The 14,823-nt window shown below is 45.7% G+C and overlaps 1 protein-coding gene across 1 annotated transcript in view; it reads right to left on the bottom strand.

Moving 5' to 3' along the window:
* Nucleotides 1-2,684: 2,684 nt before the first annotated feature.
* BVES (blood vessel epicardial substance) overlaps nt 2,685-14,823 on the bottom strand; it is a 34,736-nt gene continuing 22,597 nt past the window's right edge. Inside the window, exon 9 of the mRNA XM_036248918.1 lies at nt 2,685-3,061. Coding sequence (XP_036104811.1) covers nt 2,940-3,061 — 122 coding nt within the window. The 3' untranslated portion in view covers nt 2,685-2,939. The remainder of the gene's footprint in view (nt 3,062-14,823) is intronic.

Genomic DNA, 14,823 nt, shown 5'->3' with positions numbered 1-14,823 from the left:
CTCGTGTGCACTCTGCTGGCAGCAAAGCGCGGACGTGTCCAGTGATGCAGGGGAGGGTTGGAAAGATCCCAGAAAGCAAAGGAGGGTAACTACAAAGGACTCATATAGCACCCATTATAACTGAAGATATATAAACATCATTGAGGATCTGTCTAGTGTCTATGCTATTAATTTATAAATATAAATATTCATGAGGGCTTACAAGATATTATAAATGACACATACATTCTGGTATAAATGTTACACTCCAGGATTCCTACAACAGACGAGGTTACATTTAAACGTAGAGTTGGGTTACATACAGAATTATTTTTGCAGACCATTTTTTGAACCTTGGTCACACAGCTAAGTGACTACCAAAAACACAGGCATCTCATCGGTGGCTTTGGCAGCAAACATCATTTTTTGTCTGTGTATTTATGCCTTATACAAAGATACACTTGTTCATTTGAATGAAGGAACTGGAAGTCATCCAGAGGAGATCTTACACTCAGGGCTCTTTTCTGTTTTCTTATCTGCTTCTCGGCTCTCCTGTGTGGGAGGGCTCCTTCTGGGAGGCTCATTGTCTTCCTTAGAGAGCTGTATTTAACAACAGCTTCAGGTTTCCCATTCAGGCTAAGTGGCTCTTTAAGTTTCCTAATCTCGAGATCACCATCTTCTCATCAATGTCGCTGATGCCTGTGCGTGCACCACACACGCATTTTAGCAACAGTCAATGACTCTGTACCGCCTCACTTTAGCAGTGTGCTTTTAAAAATCATTGTTCCCAGCACTACAGAGAATACCTCCAAACACATCCAGGTTGATCATTAGAGACGACCCTTTGCTGTCTGAGGTGACAACAAGAGACCAACCCGAAGAGGCGTCAGGGCGAGGAAACCCCGAAGTTCTGTACGCCCATAGAGCATGAAACGTGGCGTCAGCAGAATCTAAATGTACTTGCTAGTTAGGAAGGATGTACTAGCTAATGACTCTCCAGACGGACTCTAATTATGCATGTGTAGACTAAATGGTGTGTGTGACCTTACCCTGTATGAAAGGGAAGCAGAATTAACACCATCCCTTTGTAGTTAAACACGGAAACTCCGGCACAGAAAGAGACAGTCCTGCCCACTGTATCTTCACAGCCTTGAAGCCAAGGCTCGGTCATTCACCTTCCCTTCACTTCCCCGGGACAAGTTTGCAATGTAGCCACCTGAAGAGACCCCTGCAGTAGCAACGTAGAATCAATCGGCCTTTCCACTGTGAGGGACTAAGCCAACGCTGGATGAAGATGTAGGAGCTGGATTCTCAGTCTGTGGAAATGTTCACAGTGAGTGGCCTAGCGTGTAAACGTAACACAAATGAAATTATTAAAATACTTAGCTTTAATAAAAAAAAAAAAGCATTTAGGAAAATGAGGTGACTCTAGAGTAGCTTATTCACTTTCTCTAATACATATTACCCCTTGGCAAGAGATGCTGCTTTTGGCTCAGCTCACCCGAAAATATTTTCCTTTGGACCTTTTCTGAGCTAGCTAATGTAACAGGGGCCGACTCCAGGTTGGTTCTGGGGGACGAAACACAGCCAGCAGCGATGGGGTAGGAGGCAGCGTGGCCGGTCAGTGTTCACCCCACTCCCCACTCAGGCCGGTCACACTGACCAGACTGACCGACGAGTCAAGCCGGCTTCTCGTTTCCCACCAGCCGAACGCCCCCACCCCCCCCAAACCTGTTCTGGTAGAAAGGAGTGGAGCCCAGGCCCGCACAGCAGTGCCCAGGCGGGGGCCCACGGCCTGGCCCCCAGCAGTGCCCCATCCCAGCTCCGGCACTGGGCGTCCGGCACACATTAAAGGGGCAGCTGGGGGAACAATGTGAAGCTTCAGAATCCTGACTAAAGAACGAGCCGCCGCCAGTCACCTCTGCTCTGCGCGAGCCCGGCCCGCTCCCCCCGCCCAAGGGAAGTGTTTTCCACACCAGGGTTTGTGGGCTGAGATGGCTCCACCCAGGTGAGTGGCTGAAGGCTGACACCACGCTCAGAACTGCTTCCATCTGCTCTCCTCCCAGCTGTAGCCTTCAGACCAGTGGATAAATAGCATAATATAAGGGAAACGTGAGCAAAGTCGGGCAGGTTGTGTTCATTACCAAGCTCTCTACATGATGCCCCAGTAAGTAGGGCGACCTCGTGGCGCAATGTGTCTGGCCTAGGAGAAAAATGAACACCGGCTGAATCATGTCTTTTTAAAAATTTTCCATCTAAAAAATAATTGAGTGCCCTGGTTGGTTTGGCTCAGTGGTTAGAGCCTCAGGTTTGGTTCCCGACCAGAGAGTCCCGGGTTCGGTTCCTGCTAAGGGTACGGACCTCGGTTGCACTTTGTCCCTGGCCCCGGTTGGGGTCATGTGGGTGGCAGCCAGTCGATGTTTCTCTCTCTCTCCCTCTCACTCTACCTGAAGATGAATGCAAAAATGTCCTCGGGTGAGGATAAAAAAAAAAATAATGATAATTGAGCAAAGCCTGAGATTCCCTGCTTTTGAACGTTACCTCGGCCTCCATTTCGAACTTGCACTTGCTAACGCTGTCAGATGGACAGCACCTCAGCCGGGGTGAGCTGGACGAACCGCGCTTGGGAAAGCAAGTGGAAAGGCATTTCGATCGACAGAACGCTAAGGTTTTTTAAAGTTAAAATGATAGTGTATCTAGAAAATACTGTGAAAATATATATATCTTAAAACAGAACTAGGTTTAACTAGAAGGCTCAGGAAAACAACCATCTAAAAAGCTGACCAATAAAAAGGAGAGCTAATAGTCTGCCCATTTCTGACTCTTCCTCTTTCTGCCCTCAGACTGGACCAGTCTGGGTGTCCTACAGCAGAATAGTCTGAAAGCAGTGAAAAGTGCTGGTATTTTTCAGTGTTTCTTCAAGACGGTTTTCATCTTGGTAACGTGGCTCTTCTCTCCGATCAAGGCGCCTCACGGACTTTAAACGTTTTTGGAGACATAGGTTCAAAGACCTCGTCATCTTCCACCCCTTCTTCGATTGGTTTCATCTTGGCCGAGGCTCGCTGGTGTGGGGACGGCACATCTGTCAGGGACACAGAAAGGAAAACCACTTACTGTACAGCCTGTTCTGATGCCGGCATGATATCTCAATTTTAAACTCCCGCTGGAAAAGAAACCCCCCTGGGAATCTATCGCTGGTACCAGGAATGTAGTTTCCCTTAACACGATATTTTCAATTCAGCATTCAATAAAACAAGCAAGGCAGGGTGTAGAACACCGTCCGCTGCACGTGCACGTGTGATGTGATCTTCCCAAGCACAGCAAGCAGTTCCTCGTGGGTTGCCCTAAAGCCTGTTTAGGACCCAGAATGTTCCTACATTAATATCATACATGGTGACTGGAGTCCCTGGGAAGCTGATTGAGCTCCGAATTTCCTCACTGTATGGTCTTACTCTAAAACTACAGAACCCGACACCACCTGGAGCACCACCTAAAAGAACAATTCTTGCCACCACCTGTCCAACCACGGCCTGGACTGAACCAAAGATGGAGAGGGGCGCAGGAACCCTCGGCACGCAGGAGGGAAGAGCCAGGTGGAGGAAACACGATCCCGAGTAGCCACAAGGTCGAAAGCATCCCAGGGCCTTTAGGATGCCATTCATTTATTTACTTATTATTTATTTATTTTTATCCTCACCCGAGGACATTTTTCCATTTTTTGTTCAGATAGAGTAGGAGGAAGAGAGAGAGAGAGAGTGAAACATCCACGTAAAAGGGACACATTGAGTGGCTGCCACCTACACAACCCACCAGGGCTGGGGACAAACTGTAACTGAGGTACGTGCCCTTGACAGGAACCGAACCCGGGTCTCTCTGGACCACAGGCCGAGGCTCTAACCGCTGAGCCAAACCGGCCAGGGCTAGGATGCCATTTAATCCAAGGAACCAAGCAATCAATGATTCATTCAGTCAGTCCCTCATTCATTCATTCACACATTCACCAAAAGCTTATTGAGCTCCTACCCGATAATAGACACCATGCCTGATATAGAAAAAAATACTGTCTGAAAGTCAGAGAACGTATTATAAAGGTGTATAAACTCCTCAAGGTGCCTTATAAGCACCCCCGTGACATCATAGGCATACACTCCCCTCCATACAGTTCCCACATTTGATGTCAGGATCCACCTGCCCACCCACTCCGGGGCCACACTCTCCCTGCCCACTGGCAGGGTGGCATTCAGCAAATGCTGAGCTCAGGCTGGGCGTAAGGCTGATGATGGGAGAACAATGGGTGAAATCTGACTCTTCGACATATTTGCTGTCCAGCAAGGGCGCGTAGCGGGATCCTATAAAGACAGGAATCAGAATGCCTACGAGAAACTTATCCAGATGAGCTGTTAATCCTTGGAAGGGTCAGCAGCAGCCAGCAGGGCCGGCCAGCCCCGAGAGCAGCTGCAGGCAGCGAGGAGGGTCAGGACCCGCAGCAGGCCCCATGCTCAGGGGCAGGCAGCATGCATGGTGGTCAAGACCAGAGGCTTGGGAAACAATTCCAGGTTCAAGTCCCTGTTCTGCTGCTTCCTAGCTGTGTCATGTGCTGCATTACTATGTCCCTCGGCCTCAGCCGCCGTATCTGCAGAGAGCAGCTATTCCCAGGACCTGTCTTCTGCGGTCGTTGGGAAGATCAAACAAAATAATTGTGTAATGTGCTTAGCAGGTTGCTGGGCACATAGAAAATGTCACTAAATGTCACTTATTATTAATGATATAGTCACTGCCATCCACCTGGGGAAATGCCACTACCAACAGCCACATCTTCCAACATAAAAAGGTCATAATTATGCGGGCCCAGGCTTTTGTGTTTAGCTTATGTGTTTGCTGTACGTACACAGCCACTGTTCACTTTCAAACATTTATAGTCAATTAAAACACTGAGGCTCTGGAAAGACAACTGCTGACCAGCTGTAGGAAATGAGTCTGTATTAAACGGTCTGAGACGGTAGCTCTGTCACGGAGCACAGCGTGGCAGAATCCTCCCGGCAAGGTCTTTGTGTCCTTGTTCAAGCCGGTGATACCAAACACGCCCAACACAACCTCCAGTTCCCCAGTCCTCTCGAGTGGCCATGAGTCTGTGTGTGACCTTGGGCTAGTCACCTCCCTCCTCTGTGCCTTGACTGCCCTGTCCGTAAGACAGCAATAATAATAATATTATCTACTTCATATCGCTATAGGAGGAATCATGTCTTCGTCTGTGTCAAGTTCTTACTTAGATCAGTGCCTGGGATATGATAAACACTTTGCAAATATTTGTAAGTCAATAAAATGAGTGTACTACCATAGTCTTTGGAGGGCAATAGCCTAAATGATTAGAAATCTTGTTGAAGTTCATCATCGCCCACAGGGATGGCAACGACAGGAAATGGGACTAGTGCCCGAATAGGGGCTTGTGTGTCTCCGTCTACACTGCCCTGAGGGCGGCACACTTGACTTTTTTTTAAACATTAGCCACAGCTTCCATCATATTTCTAGCCTCAGTTTATGACTGCGTCTCATGAAATATTAACTGAGACTGAGTATTTGCAATCAGATAAAACCCTCAGAACAAACACGATGGCTTATCTAAGAGCGTTAAACCCAATCGATAACATAGAGCATTCAGACATATCTGCACTACACATAAGGGAAACATGTCTTGTTTATTTTGACTGGGGAAGGGAGACTAACTGATCTCTGGTCCGTAAGCCTCTATCCCACCGGGGAGACAATCCACAGCCTCCGGAGGCAGCCATCCATATTGGGGGTGAAATGTGCTGACCCTCACCCCCTCCCCAGTCACTGCATCTCCCACTGAGAGAAAACAAAGGCCCCAAACGACTGGAAATGACCTAGTGAAAACTTCCCAAGAACCTTCAGTTCCTGGGGAAGAAAGCTGTGGTGGTGACTATGTAATACCCCAAGATAATCAGGCGAGAGTCATCCACAGCCCTGGCTGGCATCTAGGGGTCTCAGGGTCGGGCCTCCTTCCCTTCTGGTCCAAGCTCTGGCGAACTCACTGATCCCCAAATCAGTCCCATCCTTTTCCTCTTCTCGTCTTGCTTTTCTCTCCCCCTAAAATGGTCTCTCCACTCCCATCCCTCCTCACCAAATCCCTATCCATTCCTCAGGGTGGAGTCCAAACCCCGCCTCCTTCCCATGCAGTCTTCCCTAATCCTTCTAGGGCCAGGTTCCATTCTCCTCTGAAAGCCAGAGCCCCTCCACGAGCTGGACCATACCGTGGGCACAAGTACTGCACGTCTCCCTTGCTGGGAAGCCAGCATCTGGAGGGCTGTGACCGCCGCCTCCCCGACGTGCCCCATACATAGCAGGTCCTTGATAATTTCTTATTACATGAAAAATAATCCCTCCTCCGAAACTCTGCATGGGGCCTTCAGAAAGTGGATCCGGGGATGTGGAAGAGACACAGGGCCATCCATCATATCTCTGGTGGGTCAAGCCCCCACCCCACCAGTGGGGCACCCCAGCATTCAAGTGCAGGCTGGTCTGGGTTACAGTAAACCCTTGCTAGGGAAAGGGACTGGTATCACTCTATTCTGTATCATGTTCCGAGGGAAATTACTTCCATTCAAATAACTGGCTGATTCGACAGTGCTTACAGCAAAGAGCACTGTCCGCCAAGTAACCATCAATAAGGTGCACCATCACCCGTGGCCAAGTTCTCATCCACTCAGCCATATTGATCTCGGAGTGACTACAAGGTGCTGGAGGCTGGGTTAAATGCTGGGGAAATAAAACCGAATTGGACATAGTCTCTGACTCTTTTATTTTGTCAGGAGCTCAGTGCACTTTTCAGAGTAATTTATCCTCATTGTATCCATACTATTCTTTGTACTTTATACCGAGAAGCTGAACCTGAACGACGTGTGAAAGCAGAGTGGGGGGCTGCTGTGCCTGGAGGCCTTTCTCACCAGGGAGTGAACCACTTCAAACACGCTGGCAGGGTAATCCAGGTGGCCCCGATGGCTCACAAGACTGCACTTTTCTGCTAAGCTCCTTTCACACGGAGAATCCTAGATTCACGTTCCTTGCAGGCTTTGTGGCGGGGTTAGAACCCACAAGTCCCCACGCCCCAGTTCCCACAACAGCGGCGTTTGCTGCTCTTCCCCCGCTGGGCAGATGCACCTGAACTTTCTCAACGGAAGGAAACTTGGCCTCACAGTAACTGCCAGAAGCTACCCAGCGCCAGCTGGCTGCCGGAGCCCTTGATAGAAATCACATCCTATCAGAGAGTGCCCGCACTTTGTACCAACCTCAGTCAGCCTGGGCCTCCTGCACCACCGAGGGCCGAGCATGACAGTTACCTGCCTCGCCTGCCACTGTCACGGCCAGAGAAAGGCAGGCTTCCAAGAGCAAGGAGCTCACCTGGCCCTGGACCCGGCGTTCGGACCCGGCGTGCTCCAACCTTGGCAGGAGACCTGCTGGTTCAGTGGAAAGACTTCAAGGCCGTTACTGTGCTGCTAAATTCATTATTTTGTCCACTAATAAATCCAAACCCAATTTGGAGTGTGCATAGAGAGAACATTCTGCTTTCAGGGAACGATCTTACTTTTCACAATTTGAATATTAATAACTTCTTTCTACAAGTTTGCCTGTTTCTTTTTCCCATTAATTTTAGGCACTGATGTGTCAGCAGGTGTTTGCCCGGAAGGCCCAGTATCGCACTTAGATGTGAGAGCATAAGAGGGGAGGTGAAGGGATGGAGCTTACCTTCAGTTAAGTACTTTTCAAATTACTTTTGCCACTCAAGGATGTGAGGTCATGAACTCTGCATAATATTTTTACTTTTCATTTATTCCAGATTCAAGAGAAGCATATAATTTCATACCACACATTTTCCAGAAAACTGATTTTTATCTTTCTATTAAAACCACTTTTTCAGTTGGGAGACAAAAGTGGTAAACTCTCTCCTTTGGTATTTACTATAATAATAAAGAATGAGTTTGTACTTTTTGCCATTAGTTATAATCACTTTCCAATTGGCTTAGGCTGCCAATTAGCAGTGTTCATTATAAAAGTATGTAAAGCAAATAGTACCAGACTGAACTGCAATCCAGACTTATCTGGCATGAAATTGTTAAGTAGTTATGTCAAGAGTTACTGTTGCTTGGGGGATGTTTTATATTACACCAGGTAGAAAAAAACAAAACCTTCTGCTCAAAAGGCTGCCATGTCCCTTCCACAGACACCAATGCACTCAAATGACAGCCAGGAGAGCGGACTTTACCGTGAGCTGGACCCCACATTCCCAGTGGGTTCTGGTGAGAAAGGGAACTGTACCACCAGGCAGCAATTCTGAGGGTAAGAAAGAAAAACGCAAACTCAAAAACATGGGGTTGAGCAGATGTAGAAGACGGGCACTTCAAGGAGCCTTGGACCAAACCCAGAGCACAGGCGGTGACGACACCACGACACTCACGGGGGTCTGGATCCGGGAAGCAGTCTCTCCTCCACAGACCTGTTCACACAGCAGCCAGTATCAGATACTAGTTGAAGGGGACAGCAGCTTGCTACCGAGACCAGTCAGGGGTTCTTGCAAAGTGCAAGTTGGCCACAGGCCTCTGTGGAGGGTGGGCTCAGGCTGTCCCGCTAGACCCTTTGTCCTCCTATAGTCCCAAGTGGAAGAACCACAGGAAGTCACAGGAATGTACATTACAGCACAGGGAATACAGTCAATAATACTGTAATAACTACGTGTGTTGTCAGGTGTGTACGAGGCTTATCAGGGGATCACCCTGCAGGTTATATAAATGTCTAACCACTATGCTGTACACCTGAAACCAATATAATATTGAATGTCAACTATACTTGAAAAGAAAAGGAAGAGAAAGAGAACCACAGGAAGCCTTTTAGATATGGACCAGGAAGATCAGATGGAATAGTCAAAATTCCAGTATGGAGTATTGAAAAATTGGGTAAGAGAAACTGCCTTTGACAGAATTCTGTCCTTATTAAGCTTATTTCTATTTCAGTGTGCTTCTAATTATGAGGACCCTAGAGCCTCTCCTAGCAGTAAACAAACATATTTGTTCTTTCTTAAATCTAGAGTGAAGGTCACCCCATTCTAGGGGATAAATAAGCAACATCAAGTTTGAACTTCAGATAAATACAGTACTATGATATGAAGTTTGTCAAGTGACATATCTCTCTGCTTCAGAAACAAACATCTGTAAACTATTCAATATAATGTAAGACCCCCCCAACCCCTGTTAACTTTGATGAAATTTTCTTTATTCTTTTCAAGGTGTTCTTATTTTCATTCTGTTTAACCATCTTGCCAACTGCTTGAGTAAGTAATTAACAACCTGGCAGGGGTTTAGAATTTCAGTTATACAATTTTTGATGAATGGGGATGGGGAAGGTTTTAATAGCTTCTTTGCTAGAAAGGATTATCATCATTGTCCTGCCATTGTCTATTTATATCAGAAAAATTTTGTTAATTAAAAATATTTTAGTGAGGTCATAAGTTAGTTTTAAATTAAAAACAAATTAAGTTTGGACTAATGCTGAAGAGTAGGTCTGGCCTTTGTACCTACCTCCTCTCGGAGGGACTCGACACCAGCAAGGAAATGCACGAGTCAGGGCAGTGGGAGGCTGGAGGAGGTCAGTGGCTCCCAGGAGGTTTTCTCTGACCCAAGGAGTCATCCTCAGACCAGTTCCTGACTACTCAGGGCCCTGAGCTGCGCCTCTGCAACAAGTTTGAGCAGCCAAGGGACAGCGGAAGTCCTACAGCCCCTTCCTGCAGAGAGGGTGGACAAATTCAGAACAGGAAGGTGTCCCAGGACAGCAGCCATGCAACAGACCCAGAGAATCACTGTCCAGGGTGAGGTAGGAGGGTGGGGGTCTCAAGCAAAAGGGAGCATGAAACTGATGAACTGAGAGAGAGAAGATATAAGAAAAGAAAATGCGAGGATAAGGAAAAAGAAAGGCAACTAGAGATACCCATAAAAACAGAAAGCAATACGGAAAGGCATAATTCAAATAGGAAATAACCACAAAGAGATTTTAATAAGAAATGAAAGAGATTTCACCTACAAGAATGAGTAAGTAGCAAGAAGATACTGGGGATATAGTGAATAAGATGGACCTACAAGCAAAACAACAAAAAAACTTCAGGGGGAAAAAAAGACAAAATATGGGGTACACCGTGGCATGACTTTTATGTTGTATGCAAAAGCCGAATCCATTTGTACTTGGTATTAGGAACAGTTTCCTTTGAACAGAACAGGAATTATGACATTGGAACCAAAAAGAAAAACATGTAGTCACAGCCAACTATTTGGTTTTGAATAAAGCATAACAACTTCAATATTTTGTATTTGCTTTAATTCTTCAAAACAACCCACAGACAAAGGAAGACCTGCTTACAGTTACCAAAGAGAACAGAGTATTAATACCACTGAACTGTACACTTAAAAATGGTTAAGATGTTGGGTATGTTGATTACTGAGTAACAGTAGCCATATGGAAACCCCCATAAAAGAGTCTTATTTCTAGTCATCTAAAGTTGTCTATAGAAATAGAAATAATGTATAGAATGGACTAAATGTGGAATGGTATAGAAAACAGATTTAGTGTTTTCTTTTTTTTTTATCCTTACCCAAGGACATTTTTCCATTTTTTACTCAGATAGAGCGGGAAGGAGAGAGAGGAAGAGAGAGAAGCATCGATGTGAAAGGGACACATCGAGTGGCCGCCACCCACACGACCCAACCAGGGCCGGGGACAAACTGCAGCAAGGTACATGCCCTTAGCGGGAACCGAACCCGGGTCTCTGTGGACTGCAGGCTGATGCTCTAACCGCTGAGCCAAACTGGCCAGGGCAGATTTAGTGTTTTCTAATGACTGCTTTATAATATGCAGTGTGTCTTAGTCATTCCCCAGCCCTTGAATAAATACATCTCTGGCACACTGAAAAAAAAAAAAATGGTTAAGATAGTAAATTTTATGTTATATGTATTTTACAATAATTTCTTTAAAAATTGAAGAAAGAAGAGAGACCAGAATGTATATGTTATCAACCTTGATTATTTAAAAGATAAAGAGCCCATGAGAGTTTGAAGGTAGAAGGGGGAAAGAATAAGAAAGGGTAGTGATGCGCATGTCCTCACCTTTAAAAATGCCTCAGAGCAGAAAAGAAATGGAGATTAATTTTGTTACTTAATGTTACAAAGATAAACAATAAAAGAATAAAACTAGTGACATCACCATACTGAGCAGAAGGGGGAAGGGAAGTTAAAAGTGAGCTGTTAGGCCCTGGCCGGTTTTGCTCAGCGGTTAGAGCATCGGCCCACAGACCAGAGTGTCATGGGTTTGATTGTAGTCAAGGGCATGTACCACAGTTGCAGTTCAATCGCAGCCCTGGTTGGGGTTGTACAGGAGGCAACTAGTCGAACATCAATGCTTCTCACTCTCTCTCTCCCCGCCTCCCTCCCACTGTATCTGAAAAAAAAAAAAATCAATGGAAAAATATCTTCAGGTGAGGATTAAAGAAAATAATTTTTAAAAAGTGAACTGTTAGGTTAGTAAAGTCTAAGTGGCAAAATCAATAAATAACAGCACATTATTTAACATTTTGGACAAAAATTATTCCAATGTGATAGCTCCTGAGGAGCAATTAGGTTGCAGGGGGTCAGTTCTTTTCACTAAAGATTTTTTTTTTATATATTTGATATCTGTGTGCATATATTAACCTGATAATTTTTAAATTTTTGACTAAAAGTTGAAAAATGTATAACCATTTAAAATCCCTTTATAGTCATTTTACAGATGAGAAATGCTGTGTGAAGATACACGCCATCAAAGGATGGGTGAGGGCGGGGTTCTGGAGACAGACAGCACACCCTGGCTGGGGACCAGGGACTCAGGGGAGGTCAGTGTCCTAGTCCGCAACCCGAAGAGGAGAAAATGCAGCACACTCACGGCACCGGGGGTTGTGAAGGTTACACGAGAACGTGTGTGCAAGTGGTCAGGACGCATCAGCTGCCACAGCAGTGGTGAGAGACGCCCAAACAAGCTCACGCTCATGTATGGATATGGGTATTTTTAAGGAAAACGGCAAAGCAAGCACTTAGAACAAATTTCAACACTTCCTCGTTTCAGGGCTAGCCCAGTAGCCTTGACCGGGTTTGGAACCTCCCTCAGCTGCGCTCCCCTCATCCACAGTGGGGGTACGGCTTTTCACTCGCCACCGTGGTGGGTCTGAGGCCTGGCCCTGGCTCTTCCTCCCTATTGCTGCTGCCGATCACATCTGCTCTCCACCTGCCCGTGTAATTCACGCAGAGCTCGTTGTTGGTGAGTCTGCAGTTGTGCACAGGGGAATGAAATACAAATTGAGTTGAGCAGACTATTTCAAAAAACCAGTCTTGAAACTAAGAATGCTGTACTGGCCTTTCGTATCTTTCCAGGTAAATAAATAGATAAGAGAGCCGAGAGAAGGTGTGCAGACAAGAATACTAACCAGATTCAAGCTAACACGACTGAGAGCACATCTGTGCAACTAAGTCATGAAATCAGTGGACTGTCCAAAGCACCATCTTGACATTAGTAACAAAAAGAATAAGAAACACTTGAAAAGGCTTTATTTGTCAGTGGGACATATCTCTCTAAATATTTCACAGTATCTTTTAAAAAACCATATATTTTAAGTATAATTTCTAAAAAATATAGATAGTTTAGATGAAAACCTTTCAAAGATGAGTTCCAACATCTGGACTGTACAGCCTATATTACCTTGGGACTTAAAAAAACAAACAAACCCGACAATAGATTAATCCCAATGAACTAAAATAAAGTTCTGCAATTTTAAAGGAAACACAAAATGTCCTCCTGTTGCCATGACAATGCCAGTGGTCAGCACCACTTATTAGTGATGGAACTGCCAAGGACCATCAATCTGTGTGTGTGTGTGTGTTACACATTACATATAGGGAGCTAAACCTCACAAAGAAGAGAAGGTGAAAAGGTACCTGATAAGCATCTTGGTCCAGGAGCAGAGAGAAGAAAGCCTATATCCATACGAGGGCATAAGTCCTCTCACACATTTGAACACCTCTCCCCTTGTTGTCTTCCTATGACACTTCCAACCATGAAACTCAAGTGCATGAGCAAGCAAGAAGGGTTAAAGGGATTGGATCACGAGCTGCTGAACAGACAGGCAGAAAGGACTTTTTCTTTTTTTTTTCTTTTTTTTAATCCTCACCGGAGGACATTTTTCCATTTTTTGTTCAGGTAGAGTGGGAGGGAGAGAGAGGAACAGAGAGAGAGAGAGAGAAACATCGACGTGAAAGGGACATATCGAGTGGCTGCCACCCGCACAACCGACCAGGGCCGGGGACAAACTGCAACCGAGGTACGTGCCCTTAGCAGGAACCGAACCCGGGTCTCTCAGGACCTCAGGCCGACGCTCTAACCGCTGAGCCAAACCGGCCAGGGCAGAAAGGACTTTTTCTTAGGCTATTTTGTTACTTCACTTTCTCCCCTTCCACGACCCCTTGGTGTGGAATACGGAATCCGCGAGGCAGAGCCATGACCTAGCTCTGCATCCAGCGTCATGCGAGGTGCAAAATCAGCACAATGTAAGAAATGGATCAGCAGAATTTCACTGAAATGGGTCACCTAATGTTTCCTTCACCTTTTTCTTTTTTTTTTTCTTTTTATCCTCACCCGAGGATATTTTTCCATTTTTTGTACAGATAGAATGGGAGGGAGAGAGAGGAAGAGAGAGAGAGAGAAACATCGACGTGAAGGGACACATCGAGTGGCTGCCACCTGCACGACCAACCAGGGCCAGGGACAAACTGCAACTGAAGTACATGCCCTTAGCGGGAACCGAACCCGGGTCTCTCCGGACCGCAGGCCGACGCTCTAACCGCTGAGCCAAACTGGCCAGGGCTCCTTCACCTTTTTCTGAACTGCATCTCTCTTAAACCGAACATACACTGTGTAACGTTATGAGATATGTTTGCACTGTTATATCCCATACTGGTCAAGATCTTTAAAAACAATGCCTTCATCAGAATCTATGCAAGTCCCTAGATCTACCTACCAGTAGACATAAAACATCTGAATCACCACCAAGAGGATGGAATCCACAAAATTCCAGAATGTAGGGAATTCTACAACCTAGCTACTCAAAGGTGTAGTTCAGGGACTAGACACAGTGGCACCACGTGGTATTTGTTAACCACTCCAGTCTACATTAGAATCCTTAGTAAGATCTCCACCTGATTCATATGGTCATTTATATTTAAGAATCAATGTTCTGGCCCGGCTAGTATGGCTCAGTTGGTGAGAGCATCGTCCTGTGCACCAAAAGGTCCCAGGTTTGATTCCTGGTCGGGGTACACACCTAGGTTGTGGGCTTGCTCCCCGGTCGGGGTGTGTACAGGAGGCAACCGATTGATGTTTCTTTCTCTTTCTCCCTTCCCCACTCTCTAAAAACCAGTGAAAATATCCTTGGGTGAGGATTAAAATAAAGAATTAATGTTCTACAGGACAAACAAAAAAACCCAAAACAAAAATGCAGAAACACACACAGAGAGACAGAGATGAAAGGAGAGCGGAAGAGACTTTAGAGATGTATCAACCAAGCGCAATGGGGACCTGCTAATCCCGATTTCAAAAATAACTATGAGAAGTGTTCATATGCATTTTAATGTTTAAATCTAGTTCTCTGTTTGAGTGAATGACTAAATGAAATAGTGTAAAAGCTGTTTAATTAGGAAAATATATAAATTAATTTTTAGAGAATTAATAATTCTGCGAGTACATGCAAAGCAGAGTGAAAGC

Source organism: Molossus molossus, unplaced genomic scaffold (assembly GCF_014108415.1).
Source record: "Molossus molossus isolate mMolMol1 unplaced genomic scaffold, mMolMol1.p scaffold_m16_p_8, whole genome shotgun sequence".
In the NCBI taxonomy this organism is placed as follows: Eukaryota; Metazoa; Chordata; class Mammalia; order Chiroptera; family Molossidae; genus Molossus; species Molossus molossus.
Note: the sequence above shows the minus strand (reverse complement) of the source record. Positions and strands in the feature narration are given on the sequence as shown.